The 25,567-nt window shown below is 39.6% G+C and overlaps 1 protein-coding gene across 1 annotated transcript in view; it reads left to right on the top strand.

The window, feature by feature from the left end:
- Positions 1-25,567, top strand: part of ITGA8 (integrin subunit alpha 8) — a 170,773-nt gene that overhangs the window by 27,166 nt on the left and 118,040 nt on the right. Inside the window, exons 4-11 of the mRNA XM_021064834.1 lie at positions 895-1,018; positions 7,428-7,489; positions 8,862-8,907; positions 14,269-14,394; positions 15,326-15,370; positions 18,041-18,084; positions 20,634-20,690; positions 23,130-23,182. Of these exons, the coding sequence (XP_020920493.1) occupies positions 895-1,018; positions 7,428-7,489; positions 8,862-8,907; positions 14,269-14,394; positions 15,326-15,370; positions 18,041-18,084; positions 20,634-20,690; positions 23,130-23,182 (557 nt within the window). The remainder of the gene's footprint in view (positions 1-894; positions 1,019-7,427; positions 7,490-8,861; positions 8,908-14,268; positions 14,395-15,325; positions 15,371-18,040; positions 18,085-20,633; positions 20,691-23,129; positions 23,183-25,567) is intronic.

The following is a 25,567-nucleotide window of genomic DNA, read 5'->3' on the forward strand; positions in this document are numbered from 1 at the left end:
ATTTACTTGAAGAAAGCGTCATGTATTATCTTTTATATTTGATAATCCTTCCAAATATCATGCTCTTGTTTGAATCCAAGCTTCTGAAGAAGCAACCAGAGGGTTTCACACAAGAATTGTGTTTTTCATACCATCATTTAAGTTAATCTTCAGTTTGTCATGAAACTGAAACATAAACATTCAATGAAACATAAACCCACTATTGCACAGAAGGTTAAGGGTCCAGCATTGGATCCCTGGCCTGGGAACTTCCATATGCCATGGGTACGGCAAAAATAAACAAACAAACAAACAAACAAAAACAACAACAAAACTGTGATAAGGGGGTAGCATGTCCAAATGTTAAGTCATTGTTTCAAATATCATGAGAGAACTCCATTGGTGAAAAACCAGGGGAATCCACCCACAGAACAGAAGTTTACAAACTTGTCCACGTCTTTTGACTTGAAAGTAGTTTTTCTTTAAGCACAATTAGACCAAGAAAGAAACTAGGTCTCATTTTAAGACATCACACTGATTCATTCGCTGTTTAAATGTTCATTTGCTTTTATGCGGGTCCAGTTTAAAAAAAAAGAAAATATGAGTTCTTGGCTTTTAGTAAACATTACTTTTGCCAGGTTACTTTTATTTGATTTAAAATCCTGTGGGGGAAGATCTCATTCCTTGGTATATGTTTAATTTACTCCACTTCTATGGAGCATTAATGGAGAAAACTTGGCTTTGGCAGTTTAATGAACTCTTGACTCCTCAAGTACTCTTTAGCATACTCGAGGCCAATTAATTCACCTAATAACTTAGCATTGCTTGTTATAAATTTAGGTCTATTAATCAAGTCAAAGAGCAGTATGAAGAACCTACATCAAAAAATTTTTTATCGTCTTTGATGTTTCCCAGGCCTGTGCTCCATTATATCACTGGAGAACTCTTAAACCAACACCGGAAAAGGATCCAGTTGGTACTTGCTATGTAGCAATTCAGAATTTCAGTGCGTATGCTGAGTACTCTCCTTGTCGGAACGGTAAGTTATTTATTTATTTATTTTTGTCTTTTTGTCCTTTTAGGGCCGTACTTGCGGCATATGGAGGTTCCCAGGCTAGGGGTCGAATCGGAGCTGTAGCCCCTGGCCTACGCCAGAGCCACAGCAACGCGGGATCTGAGCTGCATCTGCAACCTACACCACAGCTCACGGCAACGCTGGATCCTTAACCCACTGAGCGAGACCAGGGATCAAACCTGCAACCTCATGGTTCCTAGTCAGATTTGTTTCCGCTGTGCCATGACGGGAACTCCAACAGTAAGTTATTTTTATTCTTGAAATGTAGCTCAAGAGCTTTTCTGTTGTAGACAATGCAGGTAATCTCAAAACTCCACTGATAAGGAAAAAGCTATGGGGGTAAAGTTTATTAATGGGCTGACAGGAGGCCTTGCTGTGAAAAAGAGACCAAGACAGAATTCTGCTGATCCTCTTCCATGTTTTAGATATTTTCCATTTTTTTCATTATTCTGCCATCAAATTCTTTGGTTCCTTATTTTAGGTTTTCAACTCCATCTCCATTCAAAAAAAATTTTTTTTCTTTTGATGGCTGTACCTGTGGAATATGGAAGTTCCTAGGCTAGCGGTTGAATAGGAGCTGCAGCTGTGACCTACACTACAGCTGCAGCAACACCAGATCAGTCGCATCTGAGACCTATGCCACAGCTTGTGGCAATGGCAGATCCTTAACCCACTGAGCAAGGCCAGGGATTGGACCTAAATCCTCATGGAGACTATATCAAGTCCTTAACCTGCAGAGCCACAGCAGGAACTCCTAGAGTATTGATTTTTTAAAACCCAACCCAAATTAGACTCTCCAAACTATAGATAAACTTTTCCCATTTCATGTGAATATTTTTAAATTTCAAGATTAATTTAGGCCAGACAATGATCAAGTATCTGAAATCAAACAAAGAAGATAAAGAATGTGTCAGTGATATTAGTGGGTTCCTAAGAGGCCTCTGAGATTTAACGATCCAAAGGGCTGGGAGAGAAACTGCTACCTCTGATAGTTTAGAGTGATGATTTTGTCAAGGAGAAGATTGTGACTTTGTGCTTTAAAATAGTGAAATAAAAAAGCCACTTCCTCACATCTTGATAAATGTCAGCTGAATGAATAGTCTGTGAATTCAGAATTTTTTTTTTTTTTTTTTTTTTTGCTTTTTAGGGAAATGGAAGTCCCCAGGCTAGGAGTCAAATCAGAGCTACAGCTGCTGGCCTACGCCACAGCCTCAGCAATGCAGGATCCCAGCGGAGTCTGTGACCTACACCACAGCTCATGACAACGCCAGATCCCTGACCCCCTGAATGAGGCCAGGAATCAAACCCGAATCCTATGGATACTAGTCAGATTTGTATCCACTGTGCCACAATGGGAACCCCTCAATTCAGAATTTTAAATGGCTTTAAAACAGGTATTCCTTGTAGATAGTAAGACTCAGTTATGTATTCATTCAACATGTGTTTACTGAACATACCAAGCACTAATTATTCTATGTCTAGGGAATAAACCACAGAACAAGAGAAAACAAACCTCTGTCTTCAAAAAACACTTACACTTGAGTGTAGGACAAAGACAGCATGCATGTCGGTGAATAATTTCAGATCCAGCAATTCCACTTCTGGGTTTTTATCCAAAGGAATTGAAATCATTATCTTGAAAAGATATCTGCACCCCTATGTTAATTGCAGCATTCTTTACAACAGCCAAGACATGGAAACAACCAAAGCACATATCAATGGATGCGTAGATAAAGGAAATGTGGTATAAAAACATATACACAATGGACTATTATTTGGTCCCAAGAAAGGATGAAATCTTGCCATTCGTGACAACAAGGGTGGATCTTGAGGGCATTATGCTAAGTGAAATAGGTCAGACAGAGAAAGAAAAACAGTCTGTATGATCTCACTTACATGCAGAATCTTAAAAAAACCCCAGTAACATAGAAAAAAAAAAAGAGTACAGTTTCCTCGATGCCAATGACGGGGCTTGTGGCTGGAGGCTAAGTGGGTAAAGGTGGGCAAAACATACAGACCTCCGGTTATAAGATAAATCCTGTGGAGGTAACATACAGCATGGCGACCAGAGTTACTAATACGATATTGTATGTTTGAAAATTGCTGAGAGAGTAGATCTTCAGAGCTTTAAAAAAAATTGTAACCGGCATTCCTGCTGTGGCTTAGTGGGTTAAGAATCCAATTTCAGCAGCTTGGGTCACTGCAGAGGCATGGGTTCAATCCCTGACCCAGTGCGGTGGATTAAGGACCCCACATTGCTGCAGCTGTGATGCAGGTCAAACAGTGGCTTGGATTCAATCCCTGGCCCGGAAACTTCTATATGCCACAGGTATGGCCATAAAAAAAAAAAAATGTAACATGGGTGATAGATGTTAACTACACAATGTAGTTATCGTTTCAAAGTATATACATACAATGAATGGTTATATGGTACACCTTGGACATATAAGGTTATATGTCAATTATATCTCAACAAAAGAATTTTTTTTTTCACTTTTAGGGCTGCACCAATGGCATTTGGAAATTCCCAGGCTAGGGGTTGAATTGGAGCTATAGCTACTAGCCTACACCACTGCCACAACAACACGGGATCTAAGCCTCATCTGCAACCTACACCACAGCTCAAGGCAACACCGGATCCCTGACCCACTGAGCGAGGCCAGGGATCGAACCTGCATCCTCATGGATACTAGTCAGATTTGTTGAGGGAACTCCCTCAACAAAAGAAATTTCATTTTGGCCACACCTGTAGCATGTGGAAGTTCTTGGGCTAGGGATTGAACCCACGCCACAGAAGCAACCCACGCTGCTTCAGTGACACTGGATCTTTCCCCACTGAGCCACCAGGGAACTCCTTGTTCTGCCTTTTTATCTGACACCCACGTGATGGGAAAGCTCGGATCAAAATATAGCACAAGGCATCTAGATCTGTAGGATAAGGACTGCAGTGTGAGTTTGAACCACTACCTGAAAATATAAATTATATTTCATTCATATTTTGAGTTACATGGGTACCTTAAGTTGGCAATTTATTGTTTGGTTTCCTAAAGAAAAAAAGAGTGGAGACGTTCCCTCCATGGTGCAGTGGGTTAAGAATCCTACTGAGGTGGCTCAGTGTTGCTGCAGAGATGCGGGTTCAGTCTCTAACCTGAGAACTTGCACATGCCCTGGGTACAGCCATTAAAAAAAAAAAAAAAAAAAGAGTGGAGTTTGTGTTGAGTTGCAGAATAGCTAAATGAATGGCCAAGAATTCTTTCCACCCTGGTACACATCTCCAGCGTTCACATCCTCATGGTCCCTCTCATACTGGGAGTACTTCCTCCTCAGACGCACCCAAGGAGCAGACTTCCTGTGTTCCCGAAGGAGTTCACCTTCATTAACACAGAGCCAGCTTGTTCAGGAGCATGTGGTCAGTATCACAGAACAGGAATATCACTTTCAAGAGAGACGTCTGAGAAGCCTCTCCTGTTCATTTCACACCACGAAGCTCCAACTGACTTTGAGCAATTTGGGTGGTCAGCTGCTCATTCATATTAATGACATGCCTGTAGCTCTTACGATCATTCATAATTCAGGCAGGGATGGTGTATGCACACCCTTCCATTCTCCTTGGGAAGCCAACATGTGATAATATGTTTCTCTGGATTCCTGAATTTACTCTGGGACATAATTGTAAAGTTGATAGATGCTCTGAAGTTCCAGGAAGAAAAATTCCTCCCACTGTCATAACTACAGATCCTAGGAGAGAAATTTCCTTTGCAAAGTAAGCTCACGGTTCTATTGTAGTTACCACTTAAACATTTGAATTTGGTATTTTCTCAATGAATTTTATGAAAAACCACTTCATTTTTTTTCAGTTTCCTGTTTCAAAGCAAAATGACTTCAAAGAAGGGTCCTGTTTCTTCCTTTCTGAGGAATTTACAATATTAAAAATAAAACAGTTCGTGTATTTTAAAAAGGATTTATAAAAAGGTTTATGCATTAAAAATATGTTTCTTAAATATAGTCCAGATTATACATATATGTTCATCTAACCATATGTCATGTATTCATACATATTTCCGGATACATACAAATAGTTACACACACATGAACTTCTAGAAAAATGGTACCTGGACATGCGAGGTGATACAGATGAGACTTTAAGGAACTTGATAGCACTCATGATTATAAACCACAAAGTATAGTTATAAAATAAAATACGGCATAAGGTACTATGCTCCTGTATTTTTGTTAAGGAGGTAGATCTCATGTTAAGCATTTTTATCAAAATAAAACAAAGCAATAGTTGGTTGGGGAGGAGGGGGACAAAAGGAATCTTTTGGAGGTGACAGATATGTTTATTCTCTTAATGGTAGTGGTAGCATCATGGGTTTATGCATATGTCGAAGCTCATCAAAATGTGCAGTTTTTAAAATATATTAAGTATACTTCCATAAAGCTAAAAAAAAGACCAGAGCTTAAAAAAAAAATAAAGACACACACAAAGCATACGTTGACATTTGAATTAAAAACAGATCATCCAAAAAATACAGTATATGAGGTAAAATAGTATTTTAGAATATAAAGGGAGCATCTGGAAAGAATGGCTGATGACAGATCTAAAATTAGCTAAGGAACAACCAAAGAAAAGAGAAAACAGAAGACATCCTAGGAAAAGCTGCGAAGGGCAGATCCATTTCAAAAAGCTTCTAGAACAGGCACATGCCCAACCTATATACTTTCTTTTTTCCTGTGTTGATGAGCTTTTCCTTTCCTGCCCTCCTATTTTTCATTTCCATTCGGGACTATCTTTGATAAGAACAGAATAATTATTTGCATGTTTGGATCTAGCCAGGTAGTGATGGAGCGTCCTTCTTCAGAATTACATTTTAGTTTTAATTTAAGCGCTTGAGAATTGTAGACACTCTTTTAAAGGGACAAGCAATACATTCCTCTTCCTAAGGGTCTGGGATCCTAATATCCTGGAATCCACATGTTGACCTGCCTGTGGTTTAAAAATCTGTGTAAGTCCTATTGGCCAGTCAGTGAATAAATTACATTACAGGGAATATAAAATAAGCCATGGCTAGAGAGTTTTCTCTTTCGTGAATATTAGTGTCCCTGTGAGATTCACCATGACCAGAAATGCAATGTCCATAGTTACCTAATGATAATAGAACAATTAACAGTTAATGTCCTATGATGGATTATGAAAATCGAGGCTCTCAGCAGAAAGTATCCGTCTTGGTGAGCAAGTGGAGCCCTCCCTTTCTCAAGGCAATGCTTCACTGAGAACTCACAGGTGCCTCAGAAACACATAACTGCCACTTGGGGAACCAGGAGGTTTTATTTCTTGAAACAAACATGAGTTGTAAAACCTAGTCAGATAAGTCCAAGAACATGTATCCTATTCATCTTTTGCTGTTGTTTTCTTTTTCTATGGCTGCACCCATGGTATGTGGAAGTTCCCAGGCCAGGGAATGAATCCGAGCTGCAGCTGCGACCTGCACCACAGCTGCAGCAACATCGGATCCTTTAACTCACTGCACCAGGCTGGGATGGAACCCACAGCTATCCCAGCCGTTGCAGCTATCCCAGCCGTTGTAACCCACCCCGCCACAGTGGGAACTCCCTCTATTGATCTTACTACAGAACAATAGTGCCATTTGGGACAAGAAAACAGGCTGAAATCTGTTTCAGATTTTACTTGGAATAAATTTTTTTTTTGTCTTTTTGCTATTTCTTGGGCCGCTCCCACAGCATATGGACGTTCCCAGGCTAGGGGTTGAATCGGAGCTGTAGCCGCCAGCATACACCAGAGCCACAGCAACGCGAGATCCGAGCCGCGTCTGCAACCTACACCACAGCTCACGGTAACGCCGGATCGTCAACCCACTGAGCCAGGGCAGGGACTGAACCCGCAACCTCATGGTTCCTAGTCGGATTCGTTAACCACTGCGCCACGACGGGAATTCCTACTTGGAATAAATTTTAAAAATAAACGTAAAACACTTATCAATCATTTCAAATTTAGAACTCTATAGAGAAAACAGCAGAGTAGCCTGAACTGATTAGGAAAATACATCTTGGTAGACTTCCCATCGTGGCTCAGCCGTAGCAAACTTGAGTAGTATCCATGAGGTTATGCGTTTGATTCCTGGCCTTATTCAGTGGATTAAGGATCCAGTGTTTCCGTGAGCTGTGGTTGCAAACGCAGCTTGGATCCCCCATTGCTGTGGCTGTGGCGTAGGTCGGCAGCTTCAGATCCAATTCGACCCCAAGCCTGGGAACCTCCATATGCCACAGGAAGATGTACACCAACAATAATAATAAATAAAATATGTCTTGGGAAGGATGACGTTATAACATTTATATCTTTTGATCATTCCAGGTAATGCTGATCCTGAAGGCCAGGGTTACTGCCAAGCAGGATTTAGTTTGGATTTTTATAAGGTGAATGTTTTGGGTCTTTAACTTCTAATATTTATTTTATCTGCTTGATTTTTTTTTTTCTTACCTTCTGCCTCTGCCTCCCACCCCCCAACCCCCACTAACCACCACCAACCAAAGCGTCTTTAGGTATATCCTATTTTGGCAACTCCTTGAAATTTTTCTCTTTGCTTTTTTATTGGGGAGGTGCGGGGGCGGGGGGGGGGTCCCACATCCATGTTATGCAGAAGTTCCTGGGTGAAGGATTGAACCCAAGCCTCAGTAGTGATGATGCCAGATCCTTAACTGCTGGGCCACTAGGGAACTCCTCTTTGCTCTCTATTTTTTTTAATTACTCAATAAATTCTATTATATTTATAGTTGTACAAGGATCATCACAACCCAGTTTTATAGCATTTCCATCCTGAACCCCCAGCACATCCCCCCCCCAACCTGTCTCATTTGGAAACCATATGTTTTTCAAAGTCTGTGACTCAGTATCTGTTCTGTTTGCTCTGTATTTTTAATAAAGTAATCTATGTACATGACATCTATTAAATAGTAAAGAAATATATAGGTTGAAAAGCAACAGTCTCACTTCATTTTTAAGTGAAAAAATCTCAAAAACTCACTTAAGGAATATGCTGCTAAAAAGATCACAAGAATCTATACATTTTTATCTCTTAGCTGTAACTGATGGATTAGGTTTCACTTTTGTGTTAAAATTCACATATCTTTTCACAAAATTAAAAACAGAGATGTCTAGTAAGAATATAGGAGGCAAAGAGTCCATGGTTTTGAAAAAAATCATCTAAATTTCATCGACATCTGAAATTTTATTTTCTTTCTTTTTTCTACCCACCCCCCATGAAAGTTAAGGATGCAGGATATGTGAGGTGAGATTGTAAGTAAACAAGAAAACGTATTATTTTCTAGTCTGGAGTTCTCGCTCTCTGTCTCTCTCCTGGGAAGGGGTGGGTTTGCAGATGTATGGAAAAAAATAGGCATTACCGTGGCCTTGAGATAAATAGAAACTGAATTTTGTTTTTATTGCCAAGGCTCAAAGGACCATGTCTGCTAAATTGTGCCACAGGAAACATGCAGATATTTGCTTACTTGAGGCAGGGCCAAAAAACTGCATTTATATATTCTCAGGGGAGAGAATTTTACTTACCTAATTGAGCCAAATTAAAATTAGTTAATATAACACTAAATAATTGGAAGCAATAAAAGGAAAGAAAATGACCTGCATGACTCAGATATAAGGGCCTCTTAATAATCACTTTTTTTTTGTGTATAACAAATTGTTACTGCAATGCTGTTAATGATGATTTATCACCCTTTTAAAAAAATCTGTTTTTCTTTTCCAATTTTTGTTGCTCTTTCTGTTTTATAGAATGGAGACCTCATAGTTGGAGGCCCTGGGAGCTTTTATTGGCAAGGTATGTCCTGTTCGCAGAGAAGAAATGCCCACTGGTTGTTTGGAACAAGGAGATGAAACAGAAGTAACATCAAGGGTTGACTTTTTATTATGTTAAATTTATATCCATATTTATAGTTTCTCCAATGAGGGAAGTATCATGTCAGTTTGTACTTTATTAGAGCAATGATATTTTAAAACACTGTTGTGACTTTTCCTTTTTTTAATGATTTTTTAATTTAATTTTTATTTTATATCGGAGTATGGTTAATTTACAATGTTGTGTTAGTTTCAGGCATACGGCAAAGTGATTCAGTTATATATATGCATATATCCACTCTTTTCCAGGTTCTTTGCCCGCATAGGTTATTACAGAAATTTTAGGCCACGCCCACAGCATGCAGAAGTTCCTGGGCCAGGGATCCAACCTACACCCACACCAGTGACCCAAGTCACAGCAATGACAGTGTTGGATCCTTAATTGCTAGGCCGCCAACTGTAGAATACTGAGTAGATTTCCCTGTGCATACAGCTGGTCCTTGTTGATTATCTATTTTATATTTAGTAGTGTGTATAGGGTTACCAAAGGGGAAAGGCGGAATGGGGAGAAGATAAATTAGGAGTTTGGGATTAACATGTACTGTTCCAACTTAATTCCTTTATTCATCAAATGCTTATGGAGGCCAAGCCAGGCTTGGTGCAAGATGCTGAGGATACAGTAATGCGTAACCTGCAAAGGTTACCATCTGGGAAAGATACAGGAATTAATCAAATATTCGCACAAGTATTTGAGAAATTCCAGGCGTGATACCCACTAGAAAGGAAACAGATAGCAAGAAGGGGCCATGGGAGCATAGGAGGCTTCTCCAGGGTGGCCTCATGCAGATGTGTTTTGTCCCCTGAATGCTGGCTGACAGGGAGATGAAGTACAATCTGTGCTGTATTTAGGGAGCCCGGGGGAAGAGTGGGGGCGGGGGTGGGGAGGTGGGGGGAGGTTGGGAGGAACTTTCTCTTATTCTTAAAAAGGTGTTACATATGTCAGCAGCAACCTTCATGTCAGCTAATCTGGAAGCAAGCAACCCTGAATTGAGATTCAAACCTTGAATAGGAAGTAATGAGGCAAAGAGAGGAGGGGCTGTGTGAAAATATTCTAGGGCAAAAAGGAGGGACGTCAAGGGACTAGAGCTAAGAGATACTGAGTGGGATAGAGCAGCCCCACTCACCAGGCAGGGCTTGCAGCCCAGGGTGAGCCGTTTTGTCTTTATCCTAAAAACAATGAGAAATCCCTGGTGGATGGCCGCAGTTTCAATGGATTGCCTTAGGTGGAGTAAGAACATATTGTTTGTTCTGAGAATAATGGGAAACCACTGGAGAATTTTAAGCCTGGGATGCTATGATCAGATGGGTGTTCTGCAACAATCACTCTGGCTGCAATATGGAGATGGGAGTTTAGGGTTAGTAGATGCAAAACTATAGCATTTGGAGTGGATAAGCAATGAGGTCTGGCTGTACAGCACAGGGAATCGCTTGTGATGGAACATGACAGAATATATTATTAGAAAAAGAATGTATATGTGTGTGTGTGTATAACTGAGTCACTTTACTGTACAGCAGAAATTGACAGAACATTGTAAATCAACTATAATTTAAAAAAAAAAAAAAGGAAAGTAGATTGCAAGTTGGCCAAAGTGAAGTATCGACAAACTAGGTATAAGGTCAGGAGCTAGTTATAAGTTTATAAGGTAAACTAGCTCTAAGGTTCAGATGAGATATTTGAGTCTTGGAGCAGTGATGGTACAGACTGAGAAAGGGGAGGAATTTGAGAGATACTTTGGAGGCAAAATAAACAGCCTAGCTGATCAACGGGATATCTGTGGGGGATGGGAGGGCAGATGTCAAGGATGTACTGCTGACTTTGGGAACTGAATGGCTGTAGATGGGTCTCAGTCCCTGCGATGGAGAACGCTGGGAGAGAGCAAGTTTGGAGTGGGTTGGGGAAGAATGAAGGGTTTGCTTTTGGTGCTGTCGAGTATGAATTGTTTTCCATTTTTTTAAATTTTACTGAAGTATAGTTGATTGACAATGTTGTGACCATTTCTGCTGTGTGGCAAAGTGATTCAGTTACCCATGTACACACATCCAGGATTTTTCACATAAGCATTTAGAGGTATGGGCTTAAACTCAGAGATGATGTCTGGGCTAAAATAAAAATTTGCATAATGGTGATAAATGAAGCTATGGAGATGGATGGGTTGCCTAAAGAGAGATTACAGAGAACACAGACTTAATTTTGGCTGTAAAGTTTAGAATAAAGATAGAGCAGAATATGAAAGAGATGAATAGTTGAATGATGACTTTGATTCCTTAAATGGAAGAGACCCTGTAATGTTTACAAAGCCAATGGGAAAGATACAGGAGAGTGGATTTATGATAACGTTTTACATGAAGTTACTGTTAGGCTTAATTCATTCTAGTTCATATTCAACCAGGAACATCAAATAATTATCATTTCAGTCTTTAAACATTCTGCAAACTGGAAAACAATATATTTTATGCATTGGACGGGTCTAAAATAAAAATCGTGTGTGTTTAAAGATTCTGTTCTAATTCACTTGATTAATTTTACATAATTCTTTCCTTAAGTTGCAAAAATGTCTGATATTGATGACATGCTGAAGATTAGCTATATCAAGGGAATAGAGAAGCATTTGGCTGCAATAGACAATTTGCAATTTTATTCAAAACAGCTCATACAGCTTAATATCAAAAAACAAACTACCCAATCAAAAAATGGGCAGAAGACCTAAGTACACATTTATTCAAAGAAGACATGCAGATGGCCAATAGGCACATGAAAATATGCTCAATATCACTAATATAACTCTCTGGAAATGCAAATTAAACCTACAATGAGGCATCACCTCACACCAGTCAGAATGACCATCCTTGAAAAGTCTACAAACAATAAATGCTGGAGAGGGTGTGGAGCAAAGGGAACCCTCCTACACTGTTGGTGGAAATGTAAATTGGTACAGCCACTATGGAAAACAGTATGGAGGTTCCTTAAAAAACTAAAAAGAGAGTTACCATAATTTCACTCCTGCAATCTCACTCCTGGGCATATATCCAGATAAAAATATAATTCAAAAACTTACATGCACCCCTATGTTCACAGCAGTACTGTTTATAATAGCCAAGACATGAAAGCAAACTAAATGTCCATTGGCAGATGAATGAATAAAGATGTGATACATGTATAGAATGTAACCAGCCATAAAAAGAACAAAACTACACCATTTGCAGTAACATGGATGGACCTAGAGATTATCACACTAAGTGAAGTAAGTCAGACAAAGACAAATTATTGTATGATATTACCTATAGGTAGAATCTAAAAAATGATACAAATATACTTATTTACAAGATAGAAATAGACTGACAGATATAGAAAACAAGCTTATGGTTACAAAGAGGACGGGGAGGAAAGATAAATAAGGAGTTTGGGTTTAACATATACACACTACTATGTATAAAATAGATAAAGGGAGCTTCCATTATGGCGCAGCAAAAATGAATCCAACTGGTATCCATTAGGATGTGGGTTCAATTCCTGGCATTGCTGTGAGCTGTGGTGTAGGTCGCAGATGTGGCTCAGATCCTATGTTGCTGTGGCTGTCGGGTAGGCCAGCAGCTGTAGTTCTGATTTGACCCCTAGCCTAGCCTGGGAACTTCCAACGTGCCACAGGTGCGGCCCTAAAAAGCAAAAAAAAAAAAAAAAAAAGAGAGAGAGAGAGAGAGAGACCTACTGTATAGCACACGGAACTCTAAGGGAAAAGAATCTGAAAAAAATGAATGTATGTATAACTGATTCACTTTGCTGTACACCTGAAACTAACACATTGTGAATTAACTATATTTTAATAAAAATAGTTAAAAACTCTTTTATTAAGTCTTAGGATTGTAATATCTAGGGAAGCAGCTAAAGGAAACAAAGATATGTGCTTATGGGAAGTGGGAAGAAGGTATATAGCTGTAACCGAGAGAAAACTGGCAAATTCTACAGACATTGTTCAGAAACGCATGTGCAAATATGACTGTCTTAATATAAGAACGGGCATTTCAGGCATGGTCATTTGGAGATATTTATGGCCTGGTTTGAGGGTTTTATTCTTTTTGGACTTCAAACAGAAAGACGGTGGGAATTATGTGAGAATTATCACGGAATAATTTGGCTTCAAAATTAATATTAAATGTGAGTCTCTTGAAAGCATTCTTCCAGTTTTCTCCCAAACAGCATGAGATCACCCCTTTTCCTTAGATGTCTGTAATAAAAATCGGGATGCCAAACAATTGTAGTGGAATATCGCTGGCCATCTTTTGAATTCATGTCCATCCCAATACAATCTTACTTCAAGGCTTCTGACTGGGACTTTTTTTTCGGGGGAGATTAGCCAACATTCTTCTATCAGTGTTGGTGGCCTTGGATTCTTTTTTTTTTTTTTTTTTTTTTTTGCAAAAATTCTGGATCTTGCTGGCCCTCACTGCTTCCCACTGTCATCATTTTATGCTTTCTTTTAGTGTAAAATGTGAATGGCTCAGAGATTATGTAATTCCTTCCTTCAGGTTAGCTGATATGTTTTACAATTTATTAACTGAGGACTTAGATTTAATACATCTGAACTTTGAGAGAACATGAAAAGTCTTACTAGAATGCCAAAGAAGATCCTGCTTGTAATATTCTAATAGCAAAACCACATGACCTTAGGGAAGGCACTCAAGCCCTTTGAGCCAAGGTTTCCCCACCTGTAAAAAGATATATTTTGGCTAGATTATCTCAAAGCTGGATGATGGTTCTTTGAGCTAGAATACTCTAGAACAATAGTTGAATCACATACGTTTTGCCTACAGGTGTCTTGACCCTTGCATATGTTTATCATTTGGAGGTGGAAGAAGTGTATAAGGTCAAGGCCAGAAGAGGACATAAAATTAAGGGGCTTGGGATTAACAGACACAAACTACTATATAAAAAATAGAGAAATAACAAGGAGATATTGTATAGCACAGGGAATTATACCCAGTGTCTTGTAATAACCTGCAATGGAGTACAGTCTAGAAAAATACTGAATCAGTATGCTGTACACTTGAATCTAACATAACATTAGTGAAGTGTGATGTTATAAATCAACTAGACTTGAATAAAAGCTGGCTGTCAGCAACTTTACCTTGCAGTTCTAGGGCCAGGCAGGAAATGTCAGCGTTGCCACTGCAATCCATCCCATGATCATTTTCAAAGGAGTATGTGTCATTCAGGTGCCCTGCGTCCTGCAGAGCGGAGGGCCTGCCTCTTGCATTCATTCAGCTAATCTATTCCTTTTGAACATAGGTCAGGTGATCACTGCCAGTATTGCAGATATCATTGCGAATTACTCCTTCAAGGATATCCTAAGGAAATTGGCCGGAGAAAAACAGACAGAAGTGGCTCCAGCTTCCTACGATGACAGTTATCTTGGTGAGATCCATCGCTCAAGCATTTGTGGTTTCTCCAAAGACACACATGTTAAGCGAAGAGGCAAATTTTATTCTTCATTTATCTGATAGTATGTGGCACTTTAGGCAAATGTTCTTTTCTTCCTAGCTTAGAGTGGACTGTTAACTTTCCTTTCTTTCGATTCAGCCATTAATATATAATCTACATAGTTTGATAGCTATATTATAGGCTCTGTGACGTGCTCTAGCACATAAAATATTTTGTCAGTCATAGATACTATCTATTGGTGGGGATGTCCAGTACTACTGGGGCAACATAATGGTGGACCTTTCCAGTTTCTAGAAAGAGCAAGACACCTTCCAGTTGCTAGAACCCTCTCAGAATTGATTGTGTGCAAAACACAATGCTATTTCACCACTCTCATTTCCCACCTTTGGTATCCTATGGGATTTGGGTTAGCGCATGCACTTTTAAAAATTGTAGTTCTCTTTGGTCACCTCACCTCACTTTAGAGATAAGTGAAATGTGTGGGAGATCATTGTTTAGGGGATTAGGAAATAGGTCTTATTGGGGATCAGAAATAGCAAAACTCAAGGGCAAGAGTTACCTCTCAGAGTAATCATGTCTGATTATGGTTAATCAGCAATTCTTAAAATGCAGCCACCACCATTGACAAGTCAAGGTGGGCAAGGAAGCATTCCTGCTTTGCAAAGGGACGTTAGAATCTGATTGCACTGCCATACTCAGAAGCAGAAAATTGGTTACACTGCCAAGATTATAAGTCTTGGTTTGACTAATTTTGCTCTTTGTAGAACCTGAAACTTTCATGTGACGGTATTTATCAGGATTTCTGCACAAAGTAGTACTAGGGTAGTTCTTTCATATTTCGAGATACAGATCATTTGTAAAGCCTTTAAACATGTGATTCGTTGGTTTCTTTTCTTTAAAACAGGCTATTCAGTTGCTGCTGGGGAATTTACTGGAGACTCTCAGCAAGGTGAGAGACATTGTGGAAATTAAGTCATCTAGGGAGTTCCCATTGTGGCGCAGCGGAAACGAATCTGACGAATCTGACTAGTATCCGTGAGGATGTGGGTTCGATCCCTGAACTCACTCAGTGGGTTAAGGATCCCGTGTTGCTGTAAGCTGTGGCATAGGCTGCTGATGGCGCTTGGATCCTGTGTTCCTGTGGCTGTGGCCAGGTGCTATAGCTCTGATTCCACCTCTAGCCTGGGAACTTCCATATGCCATGGGTATGGCCCTAAAAAGTGAAAAAAAAAAAAAAAGAAAGAAAGAAAGAAAGAAATTAAGTCATGTCTAAAACAGAGTTGGGGGAGGGGAAGGTAAAGTGACCTAAAAAGCCCTTTGAAGAATGTGATTTTTAAACAATTCTTAAACTTTTAATCAGCATTACATTTAAAAACTCTTTAGAGTTGTAGCCATGTGAGGTTGGAGGCTTCAAAGTTACTAGTGTGATGGTTTATTTCTTTTTTTAACAAAACTCTGAATGTTTGTGCAATATGAGAAGCAGTAGTTAGCATGTATCTCAAATGGCATAATCCCTTTCCTATTTGACAAGTCTGCTCCTAAAATCAGTCAACTCCATTTTATCTGATTGTGTTTGGGGTGCCTCTACTAAACATCCATACCTGTATCCATACCTGTATCCATTAATTCAGAATCTCTACTCCAAACTCAACATCTCTATTTGAATAGACATCCCAAACTGTGGATGTACATACTTATACCTGAACTCCTGATCTTTCCACCTGAACGTGCTCTACCCATTAGCTCCATCTCAGTACACGGCAATGGAAGCCTCTGAGTCACTCAAGCCAAAAAACCTTGGAAGGCAGTCTTGGATTGTGCTCTTTTGCTCCCCTCCATAACCAATCTTTGAGCACATCCTGCTAACTAAACCCAAAAAACAACCGCAATCTGACTGCTTCTTGCTTCTCCACACCTTCAACTCGGATCCAAGTCCTCATCAACACTGCTGCAGTAGCTCCCTAACTGGTCTCCCTGCTTCCATCTTTGCCCTTTGGAGTCCTCCCAAAATCTAACAGCCAGGGTGGCCCTTTAGAAACGGAAGTCACATTGTATAACTTCTTTGCTCCCAATGATGTTCCAACCCATTCCGTCTAAAATCCACATTTCACAATGACCTTAAAGACCCTCTTCTATTCACCTTGACCTCATCTCCTAGTCCTTGACCCTCACTTCCTCCACCACAGCCACCCTGCTTTCTTTGCTGTTCTTTGAATACTCTAGACACACTTCTACTTCAGGACCTTTGCACTTGCAGTTCCTTCTGACCAGAACATACTTCCCCCAGATCTCCATAATATCTACTCCTTGGCTTTCTTCAATCTTTGCTAACATGTCATCTACTTGCCAAGACTCTCCATGACCACCTTAATAAATCACGATTCCTTCCTCACCCTGAAATTCCAGTACTCTCAGTACCATTTTACTGCTTAGTTTTTCTACATTATACTCATCAGCTTCTAACATATCATTTAACTGACTGCTTTTCAGATTGACTGCCTCTTCCATATATGCTCCACGAGAGCAGGGAATTTTTGTCTTTGTTCCCTGCCATATCCTATAGTTGCCCATAAATGTTGATTGAATGAGTGAATTTACTACTAAAAAGATCAATATCTAAGCCCAAATGAACCTTCTCTGATTATTAAAGTTCAGCATTGTTGAAATTAACTCATCTCCAAAACAGGATGGGGGGAGGGGAAGGTAACTGACCTAAAAAGTTACCAACAGCATAAGTGCCCACATCTGCTAGAATTCAGTACATCAGCTAGAATTAATGCCAGAATTTGTGGTCCACCTTTAGGGGCAGGTTTGGGGCAGAGGGAAATTTGAAGGGAAAGGGCCCACTTTCTTAAATTAAACTAAAAATGTAACCCCAATGAATCAAAGGAGGGTTTAGATTTCTAGAAATGAGAGCTGAAAAAGTCTTTGATCATCAGGAAGTTTTGACTCACATCAATTGCTAGAGGCTGGAAAAATTAGGTTCAGTGATTGACTCCAGGTAAAAAGCAGAAACAAGGACCAAAACCACTGCTTTCTGAATCTAAGGCCATATCATTGTGTATTAGAATATGCTGCCCTCTTTTGACCAGAGCTGTTTCTTCTACCTCTATTATTGAAGCCTCCTTCCTGGCATACCCTAGGCTGCCAGGTTTTCCTGTCATTCTGCTCTAGGGACATGATGCAATCATTTATGACAGGTGGCTTTTCCTTAAGTAATGAAATCATTTTAACACATTGGTGGGACAGGAAGTGTTACCTATATATACACTGGTACAAAAGACAAGCACAAAAGACAGTGAAACTGGAGAAACCCGAATGAGAGGTTTAACCAACAAATCACACACAGGTCAGAGAAGCCAGGTTTACATTCTAGAGGCAGAGATACACGGAGGTTGGTGATGGAGATGGAGATGAATCTAAAAGTACAATTTTTGGTCTTCTGTGTTCTTTTGTCCATAGCAGAAGCAAAAGCCAGTGCCAAACTGTGACTTCAAACTTTCAGCTCTCTACATAGCACATAATAATTACTCCTTTAAAAAGCCCCTTCTAAATGATTTGTTGTATAGCTTTAAAATATCTAGGTAATTCACCTTCTAAATGACTGTTTTCATCACAGAATTGCTTGCTGGAGTTCCGAGAGGCGCACAGAATTTTGGATATGTGAGTACTAAAATGCATCATAGGATATTTTTTTAGGTAGACAAAGAAATATTGTGTTTCATACACCTTTAAATCTTTTAAAATGTCCTTTAATAGGAGTTCCCACTGAGGTGTAGTGGGTTAAGAATCTGACTGCAGCAGCTCAGGTTGCTACGGAATTGCAGGTTCAATCCCTGGCCCTGTGCAGTGGGGTAAAGGATTCAGCATTGCCACAGCTGTAGTGGAGGTCGCAGCTGTGGCTAGGATTCAATCCCTGGTCTGGGAACTTCCATATGCCGTGTGTGTGACCAAACACCTAAAGCAAAAATAAAAACAAAAGTTCCTTTTTTAAATGATTTTTGTTTTTTCCATTATAATTGGTTTACAGTCCCTTTTAATAGTGAACACAACTGGTCCACACTTGCTTGCTTACTAAAAGGGAGGCAAGGTTGTTGTTGTTGTTTTTCCTGATCTGTGTACAAGATCAGCTCCATAATTTTCAGGGTCCAATGCAAAGAGAACATACCCGGCTTCTTATTCAAAATTATTGAGAACTTTATGGTAGTAACTGCTGGGCTATCCAAAGAGTAGGACTTATCTGAGTGTCACATCCCATGAAGCTGGCCCTAGCCTTGTGCATGATCTGGGAATCATTGCAAAGGATCTCACTGTTGATATGATCAGCATTTGCAGGTTTTTTTTGTTTTTGTTTTTGTTTTTTTCCAGCCACACCTTTGACACACGGAAGTGCCAGGGCTAGGGGTTGAATTCAAGCTGCAGCTTCAGGCCTACACCACAGCCATAGCAATACGAGATCTGAGCTGTATCTGTAAACTAGGCCACTGCTTGTGGCAATGCCGGATCCTTAACCCACTGAGCAAGGCCAGGGGTCAAACCCACATCCTCATGGGTACTAGTCAGGTTCTTAACCCAATAAGCCACAATGGGAACACCTGATCAGGATTTTAGTATGTCTCATATGGTAGAAATAAGATCGATTGTTCCGTTGCTAGGGCATTAGTTTACAAGGGTTGTCATAACAAATGACCACAAACCAGGTGGCTTAAAACAACATTAAGTTTGTTCTCTCACAGTTTAAGAGGCCAGAAGTTGGAAACCAAGGTGTGATGGGCAGACTGCACTCTCACGCATGCATATGGGAGAGGATTTTTCCTGCCTCTTCCGGCTTCAGGTGGCCCTGCCATTCCTTGTCTTCAGCCTCTGTCTCAGTCTCTATAAGGCCTTCCTCCCTCTGTGTCTATAAGTGTCCCCTCCTCTTTTTATAAGGACGTCAGTCATTGAACATAGGGCTCACCCTAAATCCAGGATGGTTTCATTTCAACATCCTTAACTATTTCATCTACAGAAACCCTATTTCCAAATAAGGTCACCTTCTGAAATTCTGCACAGACATGAGTTTTGGACACCCAGCTATACCATGGAAACCCAGTATAACTAGTTACCATAAAAATAGGAAAGGGAAAGGAAATCCACCTTATAAAAACAAAAAACCTATTTTAAATAATATTTTAAGGTCTGGTAAAATTGTAATATCTTGAGATTTTTAGGTTGGATGGACAGAATTTAAAAGGAATATTTTTTTTTCTATGTGGATAACAGTTTAGAATTTCATTTTTTTTTTTTTTGCAAAGAGCCATAATCATCTATTTCTCATAATAGCATATGCCCAGAAATGAAATTTAGGCTAAAATTTTGATTAGATCAATTACCTGACCATCAGGTTAGTTGCTCTAATTCAGCCTTCTATATTTTTTTAAAACTCGATGAATTTTATTATATTTATAGTTGTACAACCATCATTGTAGCCTAATTTTAGAACATTTCCATCCCAAACCCCAAGTCTATCCTCCCCATCACTACCTGTCCACTTTGGTAACCATAAGTTTTTCAGTCTGTGAGTCTGTTTCTGTTCTGCAAATCAGTTCATTTGTATCCTTTTTTTTTAAGAGTCCACATATATAAGTGGTAGTGTATGATGCTTGTCTCTCACTGTCTGACTAAAATTTTGATTAGATAAATTAACTCACTATCAGGTTGGTTGCTGTAATTTGACAGTCTTGAATTGATGAGTAAGCATGCATTTTGTCTGAAAGGATCCCAGACTTAACCCATAAATAAAAAGTTCAATTGGATTTTTTGAGATCATTCTTATGGATTTACATATTTTTTTACATGTGTAACTAACTACTTATGACTCATCACAAAACTTTTAAAATGCGAGTTCTTATCATGGCTCAGCAGTTAACAAATATGACTATCACCCATGAGGATACAGGTTTAATCCCTGGCCTTTCTCAGTAGGTTAAGGATCCAGTGTTGCCATGAGCTGTGGTGTAGGTCACAGATGTGGCATAGCTTCTGTGTTGCTCTGACTGTGGTGTAGGCTAGCAGCTACAACTCTGATTCAACTTCTTGCCTGGGAACCTTAATATGCCGTGGGTGTGGCCCTAAAAAACAAAAAAACTTTTAAAATGATTAAAGATATACTTCAAAAAAATTCTCCAATTCTATGCCAAATGATTTGATGCATCTAATTCCTATCATTTCAGGTTTCAATCATCAACTCTACAGATATGACCTTTATTCAGAATTTCACTGGTGAACAGGTAAGAACATTTTACTATCAAATAATGAATGTCACTCTGACCTAATAGTATATTGTCATATTCCTATCATTTATTCATTTTAAAATAAATATTTACCAAGCACCTACTATGTGCTAAATATAGGAAGAATTAGGTACCATGACCAAGTGAGGTTTATCCAGGAATGCAAGGTTGGTTTAACATCCAAAAATAATATATTAATAAAGCAAAAAATTCACATGATCCTCTCAAGGGGTGAAGAAAAAGCACTAAAATAACTAAAATCATAGATAAAATACTAAGCATTGGCAGGGATGTGGAATAACTGGAACCCTCATGCATTGCTGATGGGAATGTGAAATGCTTCAGTTACTTTGGAAATCAGTTTGGCAGTTTCTTTTTGTGTTTGCTTTTTTTTATGGCTGCACCTGTAGCATATGGAAGTTCCCAGGATAGGGGATGAATCAGAGCTGCAGCTGCCAGCCTACACCACAGCCACAGCAGCAGTAGATCTGAGCTGCATCTGTGGCCTATGCTGCAGCTTGTGGCAATGCTGGATCCTTAACCCACTGAGCAAGGCCAGGGATGAAACCTGCAACCTCACAGATACTAGTCAGGTTCTTAACCTGCTCAACCACAATGGGAACTCCAACAACATTCCTTTCTCATAATTCTGGAGTCTGGGAGGCCAAGGTCAAGGAGTAGGCAGATTTCATATCTAGTAAGAGCCTGCTTCTGGGTTCACAGCCACCTTCTTCCTCTCTGTGTCCTCACATGGTGGAAGGAGGCCTGGAGAGCTCTCTGGGGTCTCTTTTATGAGGACACTAATCCCATTCATGAAATCTCCAGCCTAATGACGTAATCACCTCCTGAAGGCCCCACCTCCTAATACCATCATATTGGGGGTTGGGTTTCTGCATTTGAATCTAGAAGAGGGGAGGACACAAACATTGAGTCTATAGCAACTGTATATGTTTGCATAGAGAAAAGAGATGCAAAAATTGAATTGAGTTACACATGTTAACTCACCTATTTCTTTCCTCTGCCAAGAGTATCTGGCACCTGGAACCTACTTTGAGCTAAACTTAGTGCAGAGAAAAGAATGAACAACCCAGACCAAAACCTCTGCTTTCCTTGGAGCACACTTTCCAGGAAACTCTAGGCTGATTAAATTTGTAGGTGAGGAGTTGATGTCGTGGCTCATAGGTTTAAGGACCTGATAGCATCTCTCTGAGGGGCAGGTTCAATCCCCGGCCTCACTCAGTGGGTTAAGGATCTGGTGGTATCGCAAGCTTCAGTGTAGGTCACAGATGTGGCTTGGATCTGGTGCTGCTGTGGCTGTGGTGTAAGTTGGCAGCTTCAGATCTGGTTTGACCCCCTAGACTAGGAACTTCCATATGCTGCAGTTGTAGCCATTAAAAAAAAAAAAAAAAAAAAAAAAAAAGTAGGTGATGGAAGGCTGAATCAGCTAGAGTACTGAATGGCAGACTATGGAAAGGAAAATTCTTGGCCAGTTAAAACCACAGGCCAAATCTGAAAATGTTTTAAATCTTGAAAACCTAGGTTGAACAATGAAAATGTCAGAGCTGGAACTTGGGGAGATTAGGCACACAAGTTACACTCAGAAAAGACTTAGAAACCTTAGTTATCTAAGATAACCTAAGTTATCTAAGATGATAAACTCAATATGAATTGATACTAGATATGGTTTACCCTAAAATTAATTCCCCACTTTTTTTGGCTGTCTCACCACATATGGAGTTTTCCAGGCCAAGGATCAGATCCAAGCCACAGTTGTGATCTACCCTACAGCTGCAGCAATGAGAGATCCTTTATCTCACTGTGTGCGACTGGGGATCGAACCTGTGTTCTGGCATTACAGAGACACTGCTGATCCTGTTGCACCACAGTGGGAACTTCTAAAACCCTGTTTTTGCTTCAGTGATATGAAGCATCCAAAGCAGAGAATGTCTAGCCTACTTAACTTCTCCTGTCCATGGCCTCAGGGGTATCATCATTTCTTTCATATCACACATCTTATATCTTAAGAAAGATGATGAGCCAACTGAAAATACTTCCATATGAGATTTCACATGGACATGGAATTAGATTTATTCTGTGATATTCAAGATTGCGGAACTAGGTAGAGATTTAGGGACTAGAGGTTCCAGAAGGACCAGTTTTAGCAAAGAACATCCTAATCATTGTATCTGCTGATTGAATGGACTGATTGTTGAACATCTCAGATGATGTCCAAGCAGATGTCGGAGGTTTTGAGGAAGATTATGTATTAGGTCGGGGGCTAAACTAAATGACTTGAAGACTCCATCCACATCCAAGAGTTTATGAACTCAAAAAACTGTGCTGCCATAAGGCTAATCTCTCAGGGAAAATTGAGAGATGACTATAAAAATGACTTTTTGAATGCGAAATATGTCATCTTATGGTCTTCCTTTGCAGATGGCATCGTATTTTGGATATACAATTGCAGTATCAGATGTTAACAATGACGGGTAAGTTGATAACTTACAAGACATTATATCCATGAAGAGGTTATATTCTTTCCTTCATGAAGTATGTCCTTCCATACTTCCTCAACAAGATAAAGGCTCTCTTGTTTTAACTTTTTTTTAAAAATCAGGGCAAGAGGCTATATCTACTAAAGAATTCTCTGTCATCCTATTTTATGGCTTCCCCAAGATTTTCCACATCCGCCACTTCTAAGAAAAGACTATTTTACTTAGTTTTATCTTTACTTTTATGAATTGAATAGTCCTTGGCCATTTGAAATCCATAGCCATTAAAGAATTTGCTCTGTCTCTCTTCACCTCTTTGCACATGATACGTTCATAAAACACTTGCCCACAAATATTTTTCTTCTCCTGACACTATTTTAACCGACATATTTTGACCTCTGCAAGAGATGACATAATGCTATCTTTTTCAGATCACAGCAGTAAATTACAATTGAGTTTGGATCTAACAACGTGATAAATTATGGTTGTAGATTAAGTCATTACTTCAAAGAAAAGTATTCTTAAGTATTGCTTTGATCCACTAAAAGCACCTGACAGATAAAACAAATAATTACATAAGAAAACTAATAAATTGAGATGAACTGATTATCCATCCAGCAAATATTGTTGGAGCCCCTACTATGTGCCACACATTATTCTTGGATGCCCAGAAGATAGCAGTGAGTAAGGCAGAGAAGACCTCTGCTTTCATGGAGCTCACATTTTTATAAGAAGAAAATACCTGAAAATTTTTAACTGTGGTCCAAGATCTGGGCTAAGCATTTTAAATGCATGATTGATAGACATTAGCTATAACCTTTGTATAGCTAGACAGGTACTTTATTTAGTAAGTGGTGCCACATGATTAGAGATAAACTGGTAACTTTTCTACCTTTTGGGAAACACCCTTTTATTATTCTTACAACCAACATCTATTTCTTGAGCATCCTCTATACACTGTTCTAGGTGCTGGCATATAGCAGAGAACAAAACAGAAATTCCCACTCATAAAGGTTAGTCGAGATCTACAGACATGCACAAAAAGTAAGTAAAGAGTGTGTTAGATGGTGATGAATACTAGGTAGGAAAAAATAAAAACGGAAGGGCTGAAAGCAATCAAGATGTCCTTTAGTCAGTAAATGCCTATGTATCTGTGGTCCATCCAGACAATGGAACATTATTCAGAGCTAAAAATAAATGACCTATCAAGCCATAGAAAGACATGGAGGAATCTTAAGTTCATATTCCTAAGTGAAAGAAGCCAGTGGGAAGAGGCTTCATACTCAGGATGATTCCACTCGATGATATCCTGGAAAAGGCAAAACTATGGAGACAATAAAAAGATCAGTGGTTACCAGATGTTAGCAGTAAAAGAGGGATGAGTTTGGCAGTGCACAGAGAATTTTTAGGGCACTGAAACTACTCTATGATACCACAATAGTGGATTCATGTCATTATACATTGTCCCCAATCAATAGATTGTATACCACCCAGAGTGAACCCTAAAATAATCTATGGATTTGGAGGGATGATGATGTGTCAATGGAGATTCATCAGTTGTAACAAATGTCCTGTCTGGTGCAGGATGTTCACAGCAGCAGAGACTGTGCTTGGGGAAGGGATATATGAGAACTGTCTGTACTTTCTGATCAATTTTGCTTTGAACCTAAAACTGCTCTAAAAAATAAAGTCTATTGGAGTTCCCATCATGGCTCAGCAGAAACAAATCTGACTAGTACCCGTGAGGACGCAGGTTTGATCCATAGCTTCACTCGGTGGGTTAAGGATCCAGTGTTGCTGTGAACTGTGGTGTAGATCGCAGACACAGCTCGAATCTGGCGTTGCTGTGGAACCTCCATATGCCACAGGTGCAGCGCTAAAAAAGATACGGCGCTAAATAAATAAAGTCTATTAATGAAACTTAAAAAAAAAAAAAAAAAGTTCCTGCTGTGGTGCAGTGAGTTAAGAATCCAACTACAGTGGCTCAGGTCACTATGGAGCCTTGGGTTCAATCTCCTGCCCAGCACAGTGGGTTAAAGGATCTGTCACTGACATCACCACAGCTGCACCGCAGTTGCAGTGTGGGTTGCAGCTGCAGCTTGCATTCAATCCCCTGGACTTTCCATATGCCATGAAGGGGGACCTTTAAAAAAAACAGAACACAATAATAAAAACAACGACAGAAGAGGGATAGAAAACACTGGGAGGGATGCAGTTCTCAATCAGGTAAATAGGGAAGGCTTCAGAGTTAGGTGAGGGAGAAAAACAGGATAACAAATGGGGAGGCAGAGCTGCCAGCATCTTCAAGGGACATCAAAGAGGCTTGGAGAGATGCCAGCGGGGAGTGGGATCATGATGGTTTATGAGCCACCGTGTTTACTT

This window comes from Sus scrofa, chromosome 10 (genome assembly GCF_000003025.6).
Source record: "Sus scrofa isolate TJ Tabasco breed Duroc chromosome 10, Sscrofa11.1, whole genome shotgun sequence".
In the NCBI taxonomy this organism is placed as follows: Eukaryota; Metazoa; Chordata; class Mammalia; order Artiodactyla; family Suidae; genus Sus; species Sus scrofa.